Consider the following 23,584-nt stretch of genomic DNA (forward strand, 5'->3'; position numbering starts at 1 on the left):
ACCCCTGCTCATGCCCCGTGTCTGTCTCCTGTTGCCCCCCATCGCCCCGCTCATGCCCCGTGTCTGTTTTCCCCACCCCTGCTCATGCCTGTGTGTTGTTCCCCCCACCCCCCGCTCATGCCCCGTGTCTGTCTCCTGTTCCCCCCACCCCTCGCTCATGCCCCGTGTCTGTCTCCTGTTGCCCCCCACCCCCGCTCATGCCCCGTGTCTATCTCCTGTTGCCCCTCACCCCCCGCTCATGCCCCGTGTCTCTCCTGTTGCCCCCCACCCCCGCTCATGCCCCGTGTCTGTCTCCTGTTGCCCCCCACCCCCTGCTCATGCCGCCTGTCTGTCTCCCTGTTGCCCCTCACCCCCCGATCATGCCCCTGCCCCGTGTCTGTCTCCTGTTGCCCCCCACCCCCCGCTCATGCCCCATGTCTGTCTCCTGTTGCCCTCCACCCCCCGCTCCTGCCCCGTGTCTGTCTCTGTTGTTCCCCCCACCCCCCGCTCATGCCCCGTGTCTGTCTCCTGTTCCCCCACCCCCTGCTCATGCCCCGTGTCTCTCTCCTGTTGCCCCCACCCCCACTCATGCCCCATGTCTGTCTCCTGTACCCCCCCACGCCCGGTAATGCCCTGTTCTGTCTCCTGTTGCCCCCCCCGCTCATGCCCCGTGTCTGTCTCCGGTTCCCCCCACCCACTCATGCCCCGTGTCTGTCTCCTGTTGCCCCCCATCCCCTGCTCATGCCCTGTGTCTGTCTCTTTTGTTCCCCCCACCCCCCGCTCATGCCCTGTGTCTGTCTCCTGTTCCCCCCACCCCCCGCTCATGCCCCATGTCTCTCTCCTGTTGCCCCCCACTACCCCGCTCATGCCCCGTGTCTGTCTTCTGTACCCCCCACCCCCGCTCATGCCCCATGTCTGTCTCCTGTCCCCCCACCCCCCGCTCATGCCCCATGTCTGTCTCCTCTTGCTCCCACCCATGCCCAGTGTCTGTCTCCTGTACCCCCCACTCCGCGCTCATGCCCGTGTCTCTCTCCTGTTGCCCTCCCACACCCCCGCTCATGCCCCGGTGTCTGTCTCCTGTTGCCCCCCACCCCCCCGCTCATGCCCCGTGTCTGTCTCCTGTTCTCCCCCACCCCCGCTCATGCCCCGTGTCTGTCTCCTGTTCCTCCCACCCCCGCTCATGCCCTGTGTCTGTCTCCTGTTGCCCCCCACTCCCCGCTCATGCCCGTGTCTGTCTCCTGTTCTCCCCACCCCCCGCTCACGCTCTGTGTCTGTCTCCTGTTTGCCCCCCACCCCCCGCTCATGCCCCGTGTCTGTCTCCTGTTGCCCCCCACCCCCCGCTCATGCCCCGTGTCTGTCTCCTGTTGCCCCCCACCCCCCGCTCATGCCCTGTGTCTGTCTCCTGTTGCCCCCCACCCCCCGCTCATGCCCTGTGTCTGTCTCCTGTTGCCCCCACCCCCTGCTCATGCCCCGTGTCTGTCTCCTGTTGCCCCCCTGCTCATGCCCCGTGTCTGTCTCCTGTACCCACCCACCCCCCGCTCATGCTCCGTGTCTGTCTCCTGTACCCCCCCACCCCCCCGCTCATGCCCCATGTCTGTCTCCTGTTGCCCCCCCTGCTCCTGCCCCGTGTCTGTCTCCTGTTCCCCCCACCCGCTCATGTCCCGTGTCTCTCTCCTGTTGCCTCCCACCCCCGCTCATGCCCCGTGTCTGTCTCCTGTACCCCACACCCCCCCCGCTCAGGCCCTGTGTCTCTCTTCTGTTGCTCCCCACCCCCTGCTCATGCCCCGTGTCTGTCTCCTGTACCCCCTCCCACCCCCCGCTCATGCCCTATGTCTCTCTCCTGTTGCCCCCCACTACCCCGCTCATGCCCCGTGTCTGTCTTCTGTACCCCCCACCCCCCGCTCATGCCCCATGTCTGTCTCCTGTTCCCCCCACCCCCCGCTCATGCCCCATGTCTGTCTCCTCTTGCTCCCACCCATGCCCAGTGTCTGTCTCCTGTACCCCCCACTCCGCGCTCATGCCCGTGTCTCTCTCCTGTTGCCCCCCACACCCCCGCTCATGCCCCGTGTCTGTCTCCTGTTGCCCCCCACCCCCTCGCTCATGCCCCGTGTCTGTCTCCTGTACCCCACACCCCCCCGCTCATGCCCTGTGTCTCTCTTCTGTTGCCCCCCACCCCCTGCTCATGCCCCGTGTCTGTCTCCTGTACCCCCTCCCACCCCCCGCTCATGCCCCATGTCTCTCTCCTGTTGCCCCCCACTGCCCCGCTCATGCCCCGTGTCTGTCTTCTGTACCCCCCACCCCCCGCTCATGCCCCGTGTCTGTCTCCTGTTCACCCCACCCCCGCTCATGCCCCATGTCTGTCTCCTCTTGCTCCCACCCATGCCCGTGTCTGTCTCCTTTACCCCCCCACTCCGCGCTCATGCCCGTGTCTCTCTCCTGTTGCCCCCACCCCCTCGCTCATGCCCGTGTCTGTCTCCTGTTCTCCCCACCCCCTGCTCATGCCCCGTGTCTGTCTCCTGTTCCTCCCACCCCCGCTCATGCCCTGTGTCTGTCTCCTGTTGCCCCCCACCCCCGCTCATGCTCCGTGTCTGTCTCCTGTTCCCCCCCACCCCCTGCTCTTGTCCCGTGTCTGTCTCCTGTTGCCCCCCACCCCCCGCTCATGCCCCGTGTCTGTCTCCTGTTGCCCCCCACCCCCCGCTCATGCCCATATCTGTCTCCTGTTGCCCCCCACCCCCCGCTCATGACCTGTGTCTGTCTCCTGTTGCCCCCCACCCCCTGCTCATGCCCCGTGTCTGTCTCTGTTGTTCCCCCCACCCCGCTCATGCCCCGTGTCTGTCTCCTGTTCCCCCCACCCCCGGCACATGCCCCGTGTCTCTCTCCTGTTGCCCCCCACCCCCCGCTCATGCCCCGTGTGTGTTTCCTGTACCCCCCACTCCGCGCTCATGCCCGTGTCTCTCTCCTGTTGCCCCCCACCCCCTCGCTCATGCCCCGTGTCTGTCTCCTGTTCTCCCCACCCCCCGCTCATGCCCCGTGTCTGTCTCCTGTTCCTCCCACCCCCGCTCATGCCCTGTGTCTGTCTCCTGTTGCCCCCCACCCCCCGCTCATGCTCCGTGTCTGTCTCCTGTTCCCCCCCACCCCCGCTCATGTCCCGTGTCTGTCTCCTGTTGCCCCCTACCCCCTGCTCATGCCCCGTGTCTGTCTCCTGTTGCCCCCCACCCCCCGCTCATGCCTGTGTCTGTCTCCTGTTGCCCCCACCCCCCGCTCATGCCTGTGTCTGTCTCCTGTTGCCCCCCACCCCCTGCTCATGCCCCGTGTCTGTCTCTGTTGTTCCCCCCACCCCCGCTCATGCCCCGTGTATCTCTCCTGTTGCCCCCCACCCCCCGCTCATGCCCCGTGTCTGTCTCCTGTACCCCCCCACCGCTCTTGGCCCGTGTGTCTTTCCACCTCCCGCCCACCCCCGCTCTTGGCCCGTGTGTCTTTTCCCCCTCCCGCCCACCCCCGCTCTTGGCCCGTGTGTCTTTCCCCCTCCCGCCCACCCCCGCTCTTGGCCCGTGTGTCTTTCCCCCTCCCGCCCACCCCCGCTCTTGGCCCGTGTCTCTTTCCCCCTGCCGCCCACCCCCGCTCTTGGCCCGTGTCTCTTTCCCCCTGCCGCCAACCCCCGCTCTTGGCCCGTGTCTCTTTCCCCCTGCCACCCACCCCCGCTCTTGGCCCCGTATCTCTTTCCCCCTGCCGCCTACCCCCGCTCTTGGCCCCGTGTCTCTTTCCCCTTGCTGCCCACCCCCGCTCTTGGCCCATTGTCTCTTTCCCCCTGCCGCCCACCACCGCTCTTGGCCCCGTGTCTCTTTCCCCTGCCGCCCACCCCCGCTCTTGGCCCCGTGTCTCTTTCCCCCTGCCGCCCACCCCTGCTCTTGGCCCCGTGTCTCTTTCCCCCTCCCGCCCACCCCCGCTCTTGGCCCCGTGTCTCTTTCCCCCTCCCGCCCAGCCCCGCTCTTGGCCCCGTGTCTCTTTCCCCCTCCCGCCCACCCCCGCTCTTGGCCCCGTGTCTCTATCCCCCTCCCGCCCACCCCCGCTCTTGGCCCAGTGTCTCTTTCCCCCTCCCGCCCACCCCCGCTCTTGGCCCCGTGTCTCTTTCCCTCTCCCGCCCACCCCCGCTCTTGGCCCTGTGTCTCTTTCCCCCCTCCCGCCCACCCCCGCTCTTGGCCCCGTGTCTCTTTCCCCCTCCCGCCCACCCCTGCTCTTGCCCCGTGTGTCTCTCTCTCTCCCGCCCACCCCCCGTGTGTCTCTCTCCCTCCCCCCACCCCCGCTCACGCCCCGTGTCTGTCTCTTTTGTTCCCCCCACCCCCCGCTCATGCCCTGTGTCTGTCTCCTGTGCCCCCACCCCCGCTCATGCCCCGTGTCTCTCTCCTGTTGGCCCCCACCCCCACCGCTCATGCCCCATGTCTGTCTCCTGTTCCCCCCACCCGCTCATGTCCCGTGTCTCTCTCCTGTTGTCCCCCACCCCCTGCTTATGCCCGTGTCTGTCTCCTGTACCCCCCACCCCCCGCTCATGCCCCATGTCTCTCTCCTGTTGCCCCCCACAAACCCCGCTCATGCCCCGTATCTGTCTTCTGTACCCCCACCCCCCGCTCATGCCCCGTGTCTGTCTCCTGTTCCCCCCACCCCCCGCCTCTGTCTCCTCTTGCTCCCACCCATGCCCCGTGTCTGTCTCCTGTTGCCCCCCACCCCCTGCTCATGCCCCGTGTCTGTCTCCTGTTGCCCCCCACCCCCCGCTCATGCCCCGTGTCTGTCTCCTGTACCCCCCAACCCTCCCGCTCATGCCCCATGTCTGTCTCCTGTTGCCCCCCTGCTCATGCCCCGTGTCTGTCTCCTGTTGCCCCCCACCCCCTGCTCATGCCCCGTGTCTGTCTCCTGTTGCCCCCCACCCCCCGCTCATGCCCCGTGTCTGTCTCCTGTACCCCCCCACCCTCCCGCTCATGCCCCATGTCTCTCTCCTGTTGCCCCCCACTACCCCGCTCATGCTCCGTGTCTGTCTTCTGTACCCCGCACCCCCGCTCATGCCCCGTGTCTGTCTCCTGTTCCCCCCACCCCCCGCTCATGCCCCGTGTCTGTCTCCTCTTGCTCCCACCCATGCCCCGTGTCTGTCTCCTGCTGCCCCCCACCCCCTGCTCATGCCCCGTGTCTGTCTCCTGTTGCCCCCCAACCCCCGCTCATGCCCTGTGTCTCCCCCGTGTTCCCCCATCCCTGCTCATGCCCCGTGTTTCCCTCGTGTTACCCCCCGCTCATGCTCCGTGTCTCCCTCGTGTTCCCCCCACCCCCTGCTCATGCCCCTTGTCTCTCTCCTTTCCTCCCCACCCCCGCTCATGTCCCGTATGTGCCCTATACCCCCCGCTCATGCCCTGTGTCTCCCTCGTGTTCCTCCCCACCCCCTGCTCATACCCCGTGTCTCCCTCATGTTCCTCCCCACCCGCTGCTCATGCCCCGTGTCTCTCTCGTGTTCCCCCCACCACCGCTCATGCCCTGTGTTTCCTTCCTTTTCCCCCCACCCCCTGCTCATGCCCCGTTTGTACCCTGTTCCCTCTCACCCCCCGCTCATGCCCATGTGTCTCCCCTGTGCCCCCCAACCCCGCTCATGCACCGTTGTGTTCTTTATACTCCCCGCCTTCCCTTTCCATGGTGGCCATCTTGGTAAAAGATTTTCCTTCCTACACCGAGACGCCGCAGGCGTCCCGGAGTAGGAAGGAAAATCTTTTTGTTTTTTTTACCACCCGGCATTCCCACTTTGAGGACATAAGATGTTAGTGGTCTTCATCTATTGGAAAGGATTTTATGGTCACGTTGTACTAATAAAAACCTTTAAAATTTAGTAAAAAAAAATGTTACAGGGACGTTATGGTTAAGTTGCACTAATAAAAACCTATGAAATTCAATGAAAAAACTTTGTTAAAGGGACGTTATGGTTAAGTTGCGCTACTAAAAACCTATGAAATTCAGTGAAAAAACTTTGTTAAAGGGACGTTATGGTAAAGTTGCGCTACTAAAAACCTATGCAATTCAGTGAAAAAACTTTGTCAAAGGAACGTTATGGTTCCAAGTAAAACCGAAAAACCCTTGAAATTCGCCAGTTATGGTAAGCTAAGCAACCATAACTCGCGCCACCACCGTGCACTGCTAAGACTAACACCCAGGACATCAAAGATGACATCACAAATGTCATTGATGACATCACTGATGACATCACATGTCTGTCTCACTCTTTTTTCTTTTGCTGACATATCTAGGCCACATGGTTTTCTTCAGTAACAGTCAGAAACTAAACATTTTATTTTATTTGTAGACGTATCCTTCAAGTAGGTTCTTACAGTAATTCTGTTAGAGTCCAGTCACATCATATGAAACATATACATACGGGAAGACGCAAGCTTGAAAGTCAGCAATCCTTTTTGTGCATAAAGATAATCAATAGACTTATGAGCACTTTTTGATAGTTCTGTTGTTTTTTTTTTATGGCTGTACTTTCCCTGTGGGTCCCATCACATCAAGTGATACATATACATAGGGTGAATAGCAGCTTTGAAACAGAGCAATCATTTATTTGCATGAAAATAATCAGTTAAGTTATGAATTTTTTCTGCTACTACTTGTGCTTTTTTGCTAACTTCACTTTCCCTGTATATACCCATATTGGTATGTGTTCTTGTGTCTTTGTGTTTTGTCTATAGTAATGTTTTATTAGCTACGTATTACATATTTCACAGTACACAAAAATCTATTAAGAAAACAATTATCATTTCATTATTCAACATATTAACATTACGAATATTATAGCTTCATCTTGTACACTGCACACCATGTTATGTTTCTGTATCAGTAGCTTAGTATACTAGATAGAACCCCATAATAAATTGCTATTTATATCAATGCATCTTTCAATGCACTAATTAGGGTATGATATTTATTGCAATGATCCTTGACACTTGTTTCGCAACATTATAATAAGAATCCCTTGTACACATATTTCATGAAAAGTACATACACACGTGATGTCATCAGTGATGTCATCAATGACATTTGTGATGTCATCTTTGATGTCCTGGGTGTTAGTCTTAGCAGTGCACGGTGGTGGCGCGAGTTATGGTTGCTTAGCTTACCATAACTGGCGAATTTCAAGGGTTTTTCGGTTTTACTTGGAACCATAACGTTCCTTTCACAAAGTTTTTTCACTGAATTTCATAGGTTTTTAGTAGCGGAACTTTACCATAACGTCCCTTTAACAAAGTTTTTTCACTGAATATATATATTTAACAAAGTTTTTTCACTGAATATATATATATGTATATATATATTCAGTGAAAAAACTTTGTTAAAGGGACGTTATGGTTCAAAGTAAAACCGAAAAACCCCTGAAATTCGGCAGTTATGGTAAGATGAGCAACCATAACTAGCGCCGCCACCGTGCACTGCTAAGACTAACACCCAGGACATCAAAGATGACATCACAAATGTCATTGATGACATCACTGATGACATCACATGTGCATTTACTTTTTATGAAAACTCTGTAGAAGGGATTCTTATTGTAATATTGACAAAAAAGTGTCAAGGATCATTGGAATAAATATCATGAGATAATTAGTGCATTAAGGAATGTGTTGATATACATAGCATTCTATTATGAAGTTCTATCCAGTATACTGAGCTATTCATGCAGAAACATAAGCAGTGTGTGCAGCATAAATGATGAAGGTGCAATATTCATAATCTTCCCATGTTGAATAGTGAAATGATAAATGCTTTCTTATTAGAGTTTTGCATAATGTGAAACATGTAATAGATAGCTCATAAAACCCAATTACTACATTATTGCATTACTGCACAACAAACACAAACAGACAATAACACATACAAATAGAGCATATACAGGGAAAGTGAAGTAAACAAAAAAACAGCAGTATTACCTGACAATTTTCATAACGTAACTGATTATCTTCATGTACAGAAATGATTGCTCTGCTTCAAAGCTTCTAGTTCCCTATGTATAACTATCACATATTGTGACTAGACCCTAATGAAAGTAGTGGACGTGCAATGTGTCCAAATATGAGCATATTCAGGGAAAGTACAGTAATAAAAAAACAACAGAACTATAACACAGTGTTGATAACCGTACTAATCATCTTCATACATAGAAAGCATTGTTGTCTTACAAGTCTGTGTTTTCTCCCTTGTATATGGTTCATATGCTTTGAGTGGACCCTAAGTGAATTACTGTAAGAACATATTTGTAGTATAAGTATACAAACATAGTACTTTGTATTATAGTATAGTGAATTTAAAGTTCCTGATTGTAACTGGCCTAGATATATCAGTAAAGGAAAAAAGAGGGAGCCAGACATGTGATGTCATCAGTGATGTCATCAATGACATTTGTGATGTCATCTTTGATGTCCTGGGTGTTAGTCTTAGCAGTGCACGGTGGCGGCGCGAGTTATGGTTGCTTATCTTACCATAACTGCCGAATTTCAGGGGTTTTTCGGTTTTACTTTGAACCATAACGTCCCTTTAACAAAGTTTTTTCACTGAATTCCATAGGTTTTTAGTAGCGCAACTTAACCATAATGTCCCTTTAACAAAGTTTTTTTACTGAATTTCATAGCTTTTTAGTAGCGCAACTTAACCATAACGTCCCTTTAACAAAATTTTTTCACTGATATATATATATATATACATATATATATATATATATGGCGATATTATTGGTGAGGATAATATTACCTGATACCCGACTGCATTGGTCATTGAATCTTATCCCTAGATAATCGTAAAATCGGACTTGTTCAGGGGAGGCGGAGGGTATATCCATTGATGTTCAAATTAAGTTTCATACATTTTTTGAATTTTGGGCGGAAAACAGATGGGCTATTATTAGAGTAAATTGCTACTATAATGCGTAGAACGGCCACTGGAACACCCTCTTTATCAAGATTGACCACAGCAGCTCTCTTGACACTGAATCAAAGGCTGTCCTGAGATCAATGAACACAGAATAATAATGGAAGATATGGAGGCAGAGCAATCATAGGAGGGTATATGTGTTGGTTCCTGACTCATTGCGCAATCCCTTTTAGGTGGGATTACTTGTCGTAAAATCTCACAATAACACCCCCTGAGTAAGCTGCGCCTGCTCTTGGCCCGTGTGTCTTTCCCCCTCCCGCCCACCCCCGCTCTTGGCCCGTGTCTCTTTCCCCCTGCCGCCCACCCCCGCTCTTGGCCCGTGTCTCTTTCCCCCTGCCGCCCACCCCCGCTCTTGGCCCGTGTCTCTTTCCCCCTGCCACCCACCCCCGCTCTTGGCCCCGTATCTCTTTCCCCCTGCCGCCTACCCCCGCTCTTGGCCCCGTGTCTCTTTCCCCTTGCTGCCCACCCCCGCTCTTGGCCCATTGTCTCTTTCCCCCTGCCGCCCACCCCCGCTCTTGGCCCCGTGTCTCTTTCCCCCTGCCGCCCACCCCCGCTCTTGGCCCCGTGTCTCTTTCCCCCTGCCGCCCACCCCTGCTCTTGGCCCCGTGTCTCTTTCCCCCTCCCGCCCACCCCCGCTCTTGGCCCCGTGTCTCTTTCCCCCTCCCGCCCACCCCCGCTCTTGGCCCCGTGTCTCTTTCCCCCTCCCGCCCACCCCCGCTCTTGGCCCCGTGTCTCTATCCCCCTCCCGCCCACCCCCGCTCTTGGCCCAGTGTCTCTTTCCCCCTCCCGCCCACCCCCGCTCTTGGCCCCGTGTCTCTTTCCCCCTCCCGCCCACCCCCGCTCTTGGCCCCGTGTCTCTTTCCCTCTCCCGCCCACCCCCGCTCTTGGCCCTGTGTCTCTTTCCCCCCTCCCGCCCACCCCGCTCTTGGCCCCGTGTCTCTTTCCCCCTCCCGCCCACCCCTGCTCTTGCCCCGTGTGTCTCTCTCTCTCCCGCCCACCCCCCGTGTGTCTCTCTCCCTCCCCCCACCCCCGCTCACGCCCCGTGTGTCTCTCCCCTGTTGCCCCCGCTCACGCCCCGTGTCTGTCTCTTTTGTTCCCCCCACCCCCCGCTCATGCCCTGTGTCTGTCTCCTGTGCCCCCCACCCCCGCTCATGCCCCGTGTCTCTCTCCTGTTGGCCCCCACCCCCTGCTCATGCCCCGTGTCTGTCTCCTGTAGACCCCCACCCCCACCGCTCATGCCCCATGTCTGTCTCCTGTTCCCCCACCCGCTCATGTCCCGTGTCTCTCTCCTGTTGTCCCCCACCCCCTGCTTATGCCCGTGTCTGTCTCCTGTACCCCCACCCCCCGCTCATGCCCCATGTCTCTCTCCTGTTGCCCCCCACAAACCCCGCTCATGCCCCGTGTCTGTCTTCTGTACCCCCACCCCCCGCTCATGCCCCGTGTCTGTCTCCTGTTCCCCCCACCCCCCGCCTCTGTCTCCTCTTGCTCCCACCCATGCCCCGTGTCTGTCTCCTGTTGCCCCCCACCCCCTGCTCATGCCCCGTGTCTGTCTCCTGTTGCCCCCCACCCCCCGCTCATGCCCCGTGTCTGTCTCCTGTACCCCCCAACCCTCCCGCTCATGCCCCATGTCTGTCTCCTGTTGCCCCCCTGCTCTTGCCCCGTGTCTGTCTCCTGTTGCCCCCCACCCCCTGCTCATGCCCCGTGTCTGTCTCCTGTTGCCCCCCACCCCCCGCTCATGCCCCGTGTCTGTCTCCTGTACCCCCCCACCCTCCCGCTCATGCCCCATGTCTCTCTCCTGTTGCCCCCCACTACCCCGCTCATGCTCCGTGTCTGTCTTCTGTACCCCGCACCCCCGCTCATGCCCCGTGTCTGTCTCCTGTTCCCCCCACCCCCCGCTCATGCCCCGTGTCTGTCTCCTCTTGCTCCCACCCATGCCCCGTGTCTGTCTCCTGCTGCCCCCCACCCCCTGCTCATGCCCCGTGTCTGTCTCCTGTTGCCCCCCAACCCCCGCTCATGCCCTGTGTCTCCCCCGTGTTCCCCCATCCCTGCTCATGCCCCGTGTTTCCCTCGTGTTACCCCCCGCTCATGCTCCGTGTCTCCCTCGTGTTCCCCCCACCCCCTGCTCATGCCCCTTGTCTCTCTCCTTTCCTCCCCACCCCCGCTCATGTCCCGTATGTGCCCTATACCCCCCGCTCATGCCCTGTGTCTCCCTCGTGTTCCTCCCCACCCCCTGCTCATACCCCGTGTCTCCCTCATGTTCCTCCCCACCCGCTGCTCATGCCCCGTGTCTCTCTCGTGTTCCCCCCACCACCGCTCATGCCCTGTGTTTCCTTCCTTTTCCCCCCCACCCCCTGCTCATGCCCCGTTTGTACCCTATTCCCTCTCACCCCCCGCTCATGCCCATGTGTCTCCCCTGTGCCCCCCCAACCCCGCTCATGCACCGTTGTGTTCTTTATACACCCCGCCTTCCCTTTCCATGGTGGCCATCTTGGTAAAAGATTTTCCTTCCTACACCGAGACGCCGCAGGCGTCCCGGAGTAGGAAGGAAAATCTTTTTGTTTTTTTTACCACCCGGCATTCCCACTTTGAGGACATAAGATGTTAGTGGTCTTCATCTATTGGAAAGGATTTTATGGTCACGTTGTACTAATAAAAACCTTTAACATTTAGTAAAAAAAAATGTTACAGGGACGTTATGGTTAAGTTGCACTAATAAAAACCTATGAAATTCAATGAAAAAACTTTGTTAAAGGGACGTTATGGTTAAGTTGCGCTACTAAAAACCTATGAAATTCAGTGAAAAAACTTTGTTAAAGGGACGTTATGGTAAAGTTGCGCTACTAAAAACCTATGCAATTCAGTGAAAAAACTTTGTCAAAGGAACGTTATGGTTCCAAGTAAAACCGAAAAACCCTTGAAATTCACCAGTTATGGTAAGCTAAGCAACCATAACTCGCGCCACCACCGTGCACTGCTAAGACTAACACCCAGGACATCAAAGATGACATCACAAATGTCATTGATGACATCACTGATGACATCACATGTCTGTCTCACTCTTTTTTCTTTTGCTGACATATCTAGGCCACATGGTTTTCTTCAGTAACAGTCAGAAACTAAACATTTTATTTTATTTGTAGACGTATCCTTCAAGTAGGTTCTTACAGTAATTCTGTTAGAGTCCAGTCACATCATATGAAACATATACATACGGGAAGACACAAGCTTGAAAGTCAGCAATCCTTTTTGTGCATAAAGATAATCAATAGACTTATGAGCACTTTTTGATAGTTCTGTTGTTTTTTTTTTATGGCTGTACTTTCCCTGTGGGTCCCATCACATCAAGTGATACATATACATAGGGTGAATAGCAGCTTTGAAACAGAGCAATCATTTATTTGCATGAAAATAATCAGTTAAGTTATGAATTTTTTCTGCTACTACTTGTGCTTTTTTGCTAACTTCACTTTCCCTGTATATACCCATATTGGTATGTGTTCTTGTGTCTTTGTGTTTTGTCTATAGTAATGTTTTATTAGCTACGTATTACATATTTCACAGTACACAAAAATCTATTAAGAAAACAATTATCATTTCATTATTCAACATATTAACATTACGAATATTATAGCTTCATCTTGTACACTGCACAACATGTTATGTTTCTGTATCAGTAGCTTAGTATACTAGATAGAACCCCATAATAAATTGCTATTTATATCAATGCATCTTTCAATGCACTAATTAGGGTATGATATTTATTGCAATGATCCTTGACACTTGTTTCGCAACATTATAATAAGAATCCCTTGTACACATATTTCATGAAAAGTACATACACATGTGATGTCATCAGTGATGTCATCAATGACATTTGTGATGTCCTGGGTGTTAGTCTTAGCAGTGCATGGTGGTGGCGCGAGTTATGGTTGCTTAGCTTACCAAAACTGGCGAATTTCAAGGGTTTTTCGGTTTTACTTGGAACCATAACGTTCCTTTCACAAAGTTTTTTCACTGAATTTCATAGGTTTTTAGTAGCGGAACTTTACCATAACGTCCCTTTAACAAAGTTTTTTCACTGAATATATATATATGTATATATATATTCAGTGAAAAAACTTTGTTAAAGGGACGTTATGGTTCAAAGTAAAACCGAAAAACCCCTGAAATTCGGCAGTTATGGTAAGATGAGCAACCATAACTAGCGCCGCCACCGTGCACTGCTAAGACTAACACCCAGGACATCAAAGATGACATCACAAATGTCATTGATGACATCACTGATGACATCACATGTGCATTTACTTTTTATGAAAACTCTGTAGAAGGGATTCTTATTGTAATATTGACAAAAAAGTGTCAAGGATCATTGGAATAAATATCATGAGATAATTAGTGCATTAAGGAATGTGTTGATATACATAGCATTCTATTATGAAGTTCTATCCAGTATACTGAGCTATTCATGCAGAAACATAAGCAGTGTGTGCAGCATAAATGATGAAGGTGCAATATTCATAATCTTCCCATGTTGAATAGTGAAATGATAAATGCTTTCTTATTAGAGTTTTGCATAATGTGAAACATGTAATAGATAGCTAATAAAACCCAATTACTACATTATTGCATTACTGCACAACAAACACAAACAGACAATAACACATACAAATAGAGCATATACAGGGAAAGTGAAGTAAACAAAAAAACAGCAGTATTACCTGACAATTTTCATAACGTCACTGATTATCTTCATGTACAGAAATGATTGCTCTGCTTCAAAGCTTCTAGTTCCCTATGTATAACTATCACATATTGTGACTAGACCCTAATGAAAGTAGTGGACGTGCAATGTGTCCAAATATGAGCATATTCAGGGAAAGTACAGTAATAAAAAAACAACAGAACTATAACACAGTGTTGATAACCGTACTAATCATCTTCATACATAGAAAGCATTGTTGTCTTACAAGTCTGTGTTTTCTCCCTTGTATATGGTTCATATGCTTTGAGTGGACCCTAAGTGAATTACTGTAAGAACATATTTGTAGTATAAGTATACAAACATAGTACTTTGTATTATAGTATAGTGAATTTAAAGTTCCTGATTGTAACTGGCCTAGATATATCAGTAAAGGAAAAAAGAGGGAGCCAGACATGTGATGTCATCAGTGATGTCATCAATGACATTTGTGATGTCATCTTTGATGTCCTGGGTGTTAGTCTTAGCAGTGCACGGTGGCGGCGCGAGTTATGGTTGCTTATCTTACCATAACTGCCGAATTTCAGGGGTTTTTCGGTTTTACTTTGAACCATAACGTCCCTTTAACAAAGTTTTTTCACTGAATTCCATAGGTTTTTAGTAGCGCAACTTAACCATAATGTCCCTTTAACAAAGTTTTTTTACTGAATTTCATAGCTTTTTAGTAGCGCAACTTAACCATAACGTCCCTTTAACAAAGTTTTTTCACTGATATATATATATATATATACATATATATATATATATATGGCGATATTATTGGTGAGGATAATATTACCTGATACCCGACTGCATTGGTCATTGAATCTTATCCCTAGATAATCGTAAAATCGGACTTGTTCAGGGGAGGCGGAGGGTATATCCATTGATGTTCAAATTAAGTTTCATACATTTTTTGAATTTTGGGCGGAAAACAGATGGGCTATTATTAGAGTAAATTGCTACTATAATGCGTAGAACGGCCACTGGAACACCCTCTTTATCAAGATTGACCACAGCAGCTCTCTTGACACTGAATCAAAGGCTGTCCTGAGATCAATGAACACAGAATAATAATGGAAGATATGGAGGCAGAGCAATCATAGGAGGGTATATGTGTTGGTTCCTGACTCATTGCGCAATCCCTTTTAGGTGGGATTACTTGTCGTAAAATCTCACAATAACACCCCCTGAGTAAGCTGCGCCTGGGCTGTGCAGTGAAGAGGCATGTTCATTGATATGGAGTACTTTGTGTGCAGGCCTTTGCTGGCACACAGCGCAGAACAGAGGGGGTGTGGGATGGAGGGGACTGGCATCAGCTGACAGTGATTATCATGTCATAGTTCACGCTGCTTATGCTGGAACCTTATGTATCCCTCTCTGCCTGCAGAAGTATCCTCCTCGGAAGGACTTTGTCCGGGCAGTGTCCCTGCAAACAGGCTACCTGATCCAGACCAATGGAGCTAATGGCTGCATCCTCTATTACCTGACTCAAGTTGACCCCAAAGGTAAGTGGAGCCTCTGACGTGCCCTTTATTTCTGAGAACACTGAAACTCTATGAGACTTCTTGTGGGTCACCTTACACCACGTCCATCCGTTCATTTATTCTATCCAGCGGACCAGCCGTCTCAGTGTATCTAAAACAACGACCCAGTCGAGGGCTCACCATATGCACGACCGAAGTTAGATTACTTCCCTTTCGTTCCTCCAGGCAGATAAGACAATGTTGGTCCTCCTACGTCATAGGTGGCTTGAAAGTGGAGAGGGAACTACCACCACATGACCTTCTACTGCTTCTGGTGTGTTCTTTGGACTCCATAGTTAACTAATAAGTATTGTTTCTATGACGACAGTCTTTCTTTGATGTCCATGCTGCCTCATTATCATGCATTTCCTTATTTTTTGGAATGATCTCTGTTCTGATTATGCTTGGGGTGAAGGACTTGAAAATGCATGTTACACCAAACATTTTATTTGGGGGGCAGGGAGAGCGGGTTGAGTGACACGTTTTTAGGGCTGTGCTCTGCGGTGTTCGGAAGCGAGCAAGTCTGAGGTCGGGGGCTTTTGGTTAATGGTTACTAATGTAGAAAGACCTTCATCTGTATATTCACTAGCTGTGTCACGTCTCTGTATGTGTTGCATGCCGCCACTAAATGAGAGTGCATTGATATGCATTAAAAGATGAGTAATTTAAAGTAATAATTAAGATGGGTCATCCAATAGAGTACACACAACAAATGTCTTCAAATAAAAAAATTATAAACAACCCAAAATATGTGAAAAATAAGAAAACACCAGACAGCAACTGCAGCACACTCGTGTGATTGGGAATAATCTTTGAATTAAAGCAGCTTGTGAAACTGTGTCAATTAGTTCATTTGCTCTAAGACATTGTTGCTCTTTAGGTGGACCTCCAGATGTTTTCAACTACAAATCCCATGCTCCATCAACATGGAATTTGCTCGCTAGTGCTGATGGGAGTTGAAGTCCAGTGCATCTGGAGGGTCACTTAATTAGTAACTATGCCCTAACAATGTTAAGGGAGTGCTTGTATTTATTGTAATGTAATGTAATTTGTCATTTATTTAGCGCCTTTCTCATACTGGTATGGCCTCAAAGCACTGTAGGCGAACGCCCTTGGGGGACTATAGTCCAAGGTTTGAACATTTTTTAGAATTTAGAGGATTTTAGAATGCGTGTGTGCATTTTGGCCAAAGCGAAGTTGGGTGGGGATGGTCAGGTCCCCCCTGGCTATCTGTTGAGAGCTGGCAAGTTGATGTGTACTTTGAAGTTGACAAGAGAGTATGCAAGAGTAATAGAACTCATTATGTGACCAGCTACACTGAACTTCTGTTGTGGGGGATAGCTGCATTCTAATGCTAGAGGTGCTGTGTGATGTGTCATTGGAAGTGGTTTATAGTTGCAGATGTGTGCAGGTGGGCGGCCTTGCCTTCGGCTATCTACGATAAGCATGGAGTGTGATACGTACCCGTGTTATATGGCTGGTTTCTTGGTTTTGTAGATGTGGCATGGACTCTCTACTGTGTTCTGCTGATGATTAGATTATTCCTACCATCATGTGGTGATTTCATGGAAGTTCTTTGATGCCCCGTCAAACCTGAATTGGTTGACTCGCTCAAGAGGGAACAGTTTGTCAGGGTTCTAGGGGGAATAGCTTTGTCTTGACGGACTCTGGAATGCCAGGTGGTCCTCTATGTGTTGGGGGTTAAGCAGCATTGAATTCCAGATAGTGGGGGTGTGGATGGAGAAGGAGGATACTCCTATTCTAGTTGATTTGAAGGTGGGCATTACCAGGAGGAGTACAGTGCCTGAACGCTGGTTTCTCTTGGGTTGGTTTTCTGTTGAACATATTCTGGGCCTGTCTTGTGGCAGGTGCAGTGAGTGAATCACATGGCTTTGAAAGCGGTCTGTCATCCAACTGGGAGCCAGTGCAGGATACAGAGCGCAGGGGTGAAGTGCTCTCTGAGGCCAAGGGCAAGGAGGAGCCTAGCTGTGGAGTTCTGGACTCTTTGGAGCTTTCTGAGTTGATAAGCAAGGGTGCCCCGGTAGAGGGAGTTGGCCTAATCTAGGTAGGAGAGGATAATGGACAAGATTGCTGTAACTGTGTCAGGGTAGGAGAGGTAAGGGAAGATGCATCTGAGAGTGTAGAGGTGTATATAGCAAGATTTAGATGCAGTGTTAATGGTGGTGTGAGAGTGTCCGGTCAGCATCCATAGTGCATCCCAGGTTTCTTGCTGCAGTGAATGCAGTCCGGTTGGGGAGGGGGCGAAGGAAGAAGGACAGGGGGTGGGTTGGGGGAAGACAGCTGTCTTCCCGCAGAGCATGATTTATGTTTTTCTGGGAAGAGGAGGTGGTTGGCCGTTATCCACTGATGGATGTCTGAGAGGCAGGATACAAAGTCAGGGTGGGGGCTGGAGATGGACTTCAGGATCTTAAATATGATTTGGGTGCTGTCTGCATAGTTGTTGCAGGTGAGGTTGTGTGAGTGGATATGTGTGTGGAGAGGGCTCATGTAGATGTTGAAGAGTAGAGCTGCTAGGCAAGTGCCTTGCTATTGATGGGGCGGGCGGGCAAGGTGTGTGGAGGGAGTCATACGATTTGGTACCTGTTGGCAAGGAATGAAGATATGACATGATATGGCATTTATAACGCAAATATACACAAGTGTTTCAAGGCGCGATGAGGCAAGGGAAGGGGAACAAACGGGGGACAGAGACAACGATCTTACCAGGCCAAGTGAAATTGAGATCGCCCAAGTGCAGGGGAGAGGGGAGGGGATAAGTGCCAGGGGAAAGGGCACGGGGCAGTGCTGTACATGGGATCAAACAATAACAAGAAATGCGGCCAGCAGGTGGCAGGTGCAAGGGTAAGTGCAGACAGCAGATATCCAGTAAGTGCAGCTAAGGGACTTTAGGGTTACAGATACAGACCTAAGTGAAATGCTTGCCAGGAGGCAGTGTGAGTGTGCAACTGGGTGGGGAGTGACCCTGGTCCGAAATCAGAGGGTAACTAGGTGACCAGTGCAGTATCACACAGGAGATCAGCAGTGGAGAAGAAGAGAGAAGGCATAAGCAAAGAGGAAGGTCTTGAGGTGCTTCCGGAACCGGAGATGGTTCTCCTCAAGTTTCAGAAAGGCAGGGATGCTGTTCCGGAGGTCTACCCCCAACTCGTTGCTTGGAGAAGCGTCTGACCCTGAGGGAGTTGGAGGTGAAGGAGCGAAGAGCTTGAGTAGGAAGGTATTTACAGAGAGAGAGTTGGAGGTATTGAGGACCGAGGTCCCAGAAGGCCTTGTGGACAATGCAGAGGGTCTTGAACTTAATCCTTGCAGCCACTGGGAGCCAATGAAGAGATTTTTTATTTTAATTTTTTTTTTTTATTTTATAGGGTTTATACAAACCTTTAAAATATTTCTCGACACATCAACAAAACATGTGACATACATCATTTTATATCAATCCACAAGTTCCTCAGTTCCTCCTCCTCCCTTCCACATCCAGTTTACCCCAACACTCCTTTTCGCAGATACTTTAGTCCAAGACGACATCAACCAAACTTAGCTGCCCTTCAATTGTTTTTAAAAATTGTGTCAAAGGAATTAGCAGTTTCAAGTCAGTTCCATTAAACATATGGCTCCACCACTCGTCCGCACACAGGGATGGATGATTAGCGCTCTACGAGCCCAAATGCAAGGTTCTTTCATTACGAAAGTTGGAGCAAAAAAGAACCAGGTGCTTTAGTGATTCCTGCTCTTCCTTGCAGAATCTACATGTAGGATTCATGTTGGCGTTGCCTTTCCACATTTGTAGTCTCTCCTTTGTTTTAAATAAGTTCATGCGAAATAACATAAATCACCTACGTGCTTCGGGATCTGGGAATAGGCTGATATAGTGTTGAGCTGTGTTAAATGCACGAGCTTCAGCTGGTACATCTATCATCAGTTTCGCGACAGCTCTTTGTGCACAAGTTCTCTCCCAATCTATACGCCAGATTTTTATTTTTACAGCATTCGGGTTTTCATGTAACATCTTAATGTCAAATTCCAATAATAGCTTTTGCATCTTTGCATCCACATTGCAACTAAGCTCTGGCCTTTGGCCGTTGCACTATGGAGAATTTCGAATTGGAGAATATGTTCATGAGCCCGGGTCTTTCGAAACAACGACAGCAAGTTCCAAGTGATTCTGGCCTGAAGTGAAATAAGTGAGAGTTCGCATCTAATACATGCTGTCTTAGTACCTCTCGGGTGGCCCAGCACCGTTGTCCAGAATTGGTTCTCCAAAGAGGACCATAAATCATGAGTATATCCCAAAGCATTTTCTGCTCCGTAAATTAATACTGGAGTAACCTTTTGTTGATAAAACTGCCTTAACGGCTCTAGAGAAAACTTTCCAAATTTTTTTCATGATTAGGGCTTGGCTGGATAGTTGGACACATTTCCTCTTAGTGTCAGCTATCCAGGGACCGTCATTAATACATGAGCTTAGAGTCATTCCCAAGTATTTCACCCTTTGCGCTATCCTCAGAGGTTCTGTGCCCAAAGTCCATTTTAATGCTTTTGCCATTTTTGAGGAACCTCCCTTTAAGTTAAATATCAGGATTTCGCTTTTACATGGATTAATCAAGAAGCGATTCTCACTTACATAACTCTGGATCGCCTTGAGTTTTCTTTGTAAGCCGATAGGCGTCGAGTGCAGCACAACAAGATCGTCTGCATATAGAAGCCAACTTATGTGTGATCTATTTGTTTTTGGCGGAAATGATCTGACTGCGTCTATTGAGATGCCAATGTCTGATATAAACAAGCTGAAAATAGCTGCAGCAAGCGGGCAGCCTTGCTTTACACCCTTGCCCGTTGCTACTGCTGATGACAACCTTCCAGCTTGGTCCAGGCGAATCTTGATTGATGTTTCTGAGTGGAGCTCTTGGATCGCGGCTACCAGATCTTCCGGGCAACCCCACCACCGCAATTTCGCCCACAGGAGGTCACGGTCAACGGTATCGAAAGCACTGGAAAAGTCAATGAATGCCAGATATGTTGTAGTGTTCGTTTTTATGGCCTCCATTTTTACCAAATTCAGTAGAAGTTGGTTTAGAGAACACCCAACTTGTTTCACAAAGCCAGCCTGTCTATCATCAATGTGACCCGTGATCCCGGCCCAATTAACCAACTTTTGCTGTAGGGTGGTGGCGTAAACTTTACCCAATACGTCTAACAACGCCACCGGTCGATAGGTTTTCGGATTGGACCTGTCTCCCTTTTTAAAAATCGGTACAATGATTGCCGTTTTCCATGAGTTGGGAGAATTGCCTGAGGTATTTATTCTTTCGAATAATGCTATGCAAATATCGGCCCAAGTCTCTGGATATTGTTTTATTGTATAGTTTGTTAGACCATCCGGGCCAGGAGCTCTGGAATTATTGGCCCTCGCTATTATGGCCACAATGTCATCTCTACAATATGTGAGATTCCGGGGTGGAAATGCCGTCTTTGTCTCGTCCCCTAAGATTTTATCTCCCATGTAAAGGACCTCAAAATGGGAGATCCATGCTGCTTCTGTCACCAAACAAGTTTGCAGCGATTTTTGCGGTGCCTGCATATTATTTGTGATCCTCCAAAACTCTCTTGTGTTTTTGTTCTTTAGGATAGTCAGCATTATCTCAGCATCTTTTTGAAGAGTCAGATGGGTGTGGGCCTTCAGCCAATTCTTATATGATTGATTGACTCTTCTTGTTTGCATTTTTCTGGCCATCCAGTCTAGAGAGCTGGCCTGACAAATGGCCTGACGCATCAGCCTTTTATGTTTCTGGATTTCGAGATCAAACCAGTGTTTTCGCACCGAATTTGGATTTTTCATCCCTACGTTCTTAATCTTAAATTGGAATAGAAGCTGCTCATATTCCAATTCCGTGCTGTCCTGGCAATAAGCTGATGACAACTGAGCGACTTATTGTTCTTCAAGCCGCAGTCTCACTCTATTTGCTGTGACTGAGACAGAATGTTGCCATCTCAAAGAACTTTCTGTTGTTGACGTAATGAGTTTTGTTATTAACATATTGTGGTCACTGGTTGTTTGCTTCTTGATCTCAAAAGACTTTATTCTTGCATGCAAATCAGTTGACACAAATACATAGTCTATTATTGATGCAGAATCAGCACGCTGCCACGTTGCAGCCGCTGGCATATCCCCAATTGTATTTCCATTCAACATTTGCAATTGGCTAAGTTCCATTTCTTCAAGCCAATCTGTGGCGAGAGCCTTTTTATCTTCAGTTATTGATTTAAAGAGATCAATGTTCAGATCCCCACATATCAAGATGTTAAACCTTGTCATCCCTTCATACAGGACATCCAGAAATTCCATGATTTTCTCCAAAAAGTCCACTTTACATACTTTCAGATGGTTCCAATAGACGTTTAGAAGTGTTATTACATCATTTCTCTCCCCGTCAGGATTCTGCTTTATAATTGTCGTTTCCTGTATGAAAGGAGAGTGATTACTGGACTTTGAGATCCTGTAACCTGAGTCCCTATTAACCAGTGTTAGCAGCCCCGCCATAGGTCACCCTTTCACCAGCTTTATGGCTGGATTCATGGCCACTTCGAGGTTACTCACGAGTGGTATCTCAGCTAGCCATGTTTCTTGCAGGCATACTACCGCTAAGCCCTCCAGCCAGTTTGTATTGAAAAGATGTGTAAAACCTTGTGTGTTCCAAGAAGCCACTAAACACTCGTTTGGGTTTTGTTCTTTTTGGCATTATTATTGGTCTTTTGTTTTGAGCGTTGCCGCAAGCCAGTCCCAGTCATCGTTTTCTTTGTCCTTGTTAGCTCGACTGTCTGCTTTGGCTGCTGGCAGTTGTAAATCTTGATTTCCACTTATGGTAATTCTGATCTCTCTTTTCGATGTCTCTGAAGCCCTCGTGTCTTTACTCATAGTAAGGTTAGGATTAGGTTCTCCTGACAGTGTCTCGACATATGTATCTCTCAACGTTTGACTCTCAACCTTTTGCCTTACTTCATTTGTTTGTATTTGAGGGGACTCCTGTGTATTCACAGAGCGCAACACAGAGGTTTGGGTCAGGCAGTTTAACGTTTCTCTTTCATCTCGTATATTCGATACCTGGTGTTTTGGACTGATTGAGTCTAACATGTAAACTTCGAAACCCAGTGAGAATAGAGCCACATTCGTCTCAGTAATTGTGTTGGCTACAAATGAGGAAGAGACATGAAGGATTACTTTGTCGTTTTGATTTTCATTTGGAAATTCGTTTATCTTTAGATCATTAGACGTAATAGGTCGTAAACTGGGAATCAAGTTAAACAGCCTGATAATGTTAGCACGATTTAAAATCAACTTGTCCTTTGAGTCTATCCTCTCAATCATCACCTTGGAGACCAATTCCGTGTCATTCTTTCGTTTAGGCTTTCCTCTATCTCTTTCTTGGAGGACCACTTGTGAGTCCTCATGAGTATTAGATGGTAGTACCTTTAATTTCCTCTTGGGAGTTCTACCCACGCATGCAGCAGTTCTATGACTGACATTGCTGTCCAGTCTCTCGTCATTTGACATACTGATTTCGGAGTCCTCTCTTTCACTCATTTGAGCAGCTCTTAGCCTGTTACATAGTTTAGCTCGTTTTTCATGCAGAGTCATAAACATCGGACTTTCCAAGCTTTTACCTTTTACCTCTGGAATTGCAGGTTCGTTGACAAAGTGACACATTCTAGAGATCTTTGTTCTCACCATCTGCGGAAAGACCACTTGATTGGCGGACCGAACCCCCGAGCCAGGGACTGCTAAGGTATCCCCCTTTGTTTCATCCAGGTGATCATTAGGCGAGACCTCGTTTGGGTCTTCCACAATTTTCTGGGGATGCGTTTCGGGTCCTTTTCTGGCCTGTACATCCTCTATATCATCGTATGTAGACATATTCAGGAGCTCATCAGGAATATCAGATGACAAATTTACTGCCTCCTTCACGGCTTGTGTGTTAGCCACTTCCTTAGATTCTTCCAGTCTTTTTTCTTTCAGTTTAGATTTATTTGGGTCTTTCGTCACTATTTGTACGAAGTTTAAATTTCTCAGAAATGTTCTTGCTCCTGTATTTTTGTTGATTCTCTTAGTTGTTACATTCTTTGGTTTTTTGGCCATCTTTGTGACATTAGCCGATGGCTCATCTGGGGTCTTACAATTTACTAAGTTACTTCCAAAAATCGAGAATACATTTAGCTTCTCTGCACACTTGCTCACGGTTAGCATGTTTCCTCCTTTATTGGTTTGAGGCACAGAGACAGACGTTGATGGTAGTTGGTCTACGAAACCCTCCTGTCTCTTATATGCCCTCGCCTGTTCGAAGGCCGTATTAAATGAAACCTCACCAATATTTTCACACTC

General features: G+C 49.4%; 1 protein-coding gene across 1 annotated transcript in view; it reads left to right on the top strand.

Annotated features, from left to right (window-relative positions):
- Nucleotides 1-23,584, top strand: part of LOC138582653 (START domain-containing protein 10-like) — a 394,666-nt gene that overhangs the window by 281,112 nt on the left and 89,970 nt on the right. Inside the window, exon 4 of the mRNA XM_069654119.1 lies at nt 15,060-15,177. Within this exon, the coding sequence (XP_069510220.1) occupies nt 15,060-15,177 (118 nt within the window). The remainder of the gene's footprint in view (nt 1-15,059; nt 15,178-23,584) is intronic.

This window comes from Ambystoma mexicanum, chromosome 3q (assembly GCF_040938575.1).
Source record: "Ambystoma mexicanum isolate Mex_15411 chromosome 3q, UKY_AmexF1_1, whole genome shotgun sequence".
Classification (NCBI taxonomy): domain Eukaryota; kingdom Metazoa; phylum Chordata; class Amphibia; order Caudata; family Ambystomatidae; genus Ambystoma; species Ambystoma mexicanum.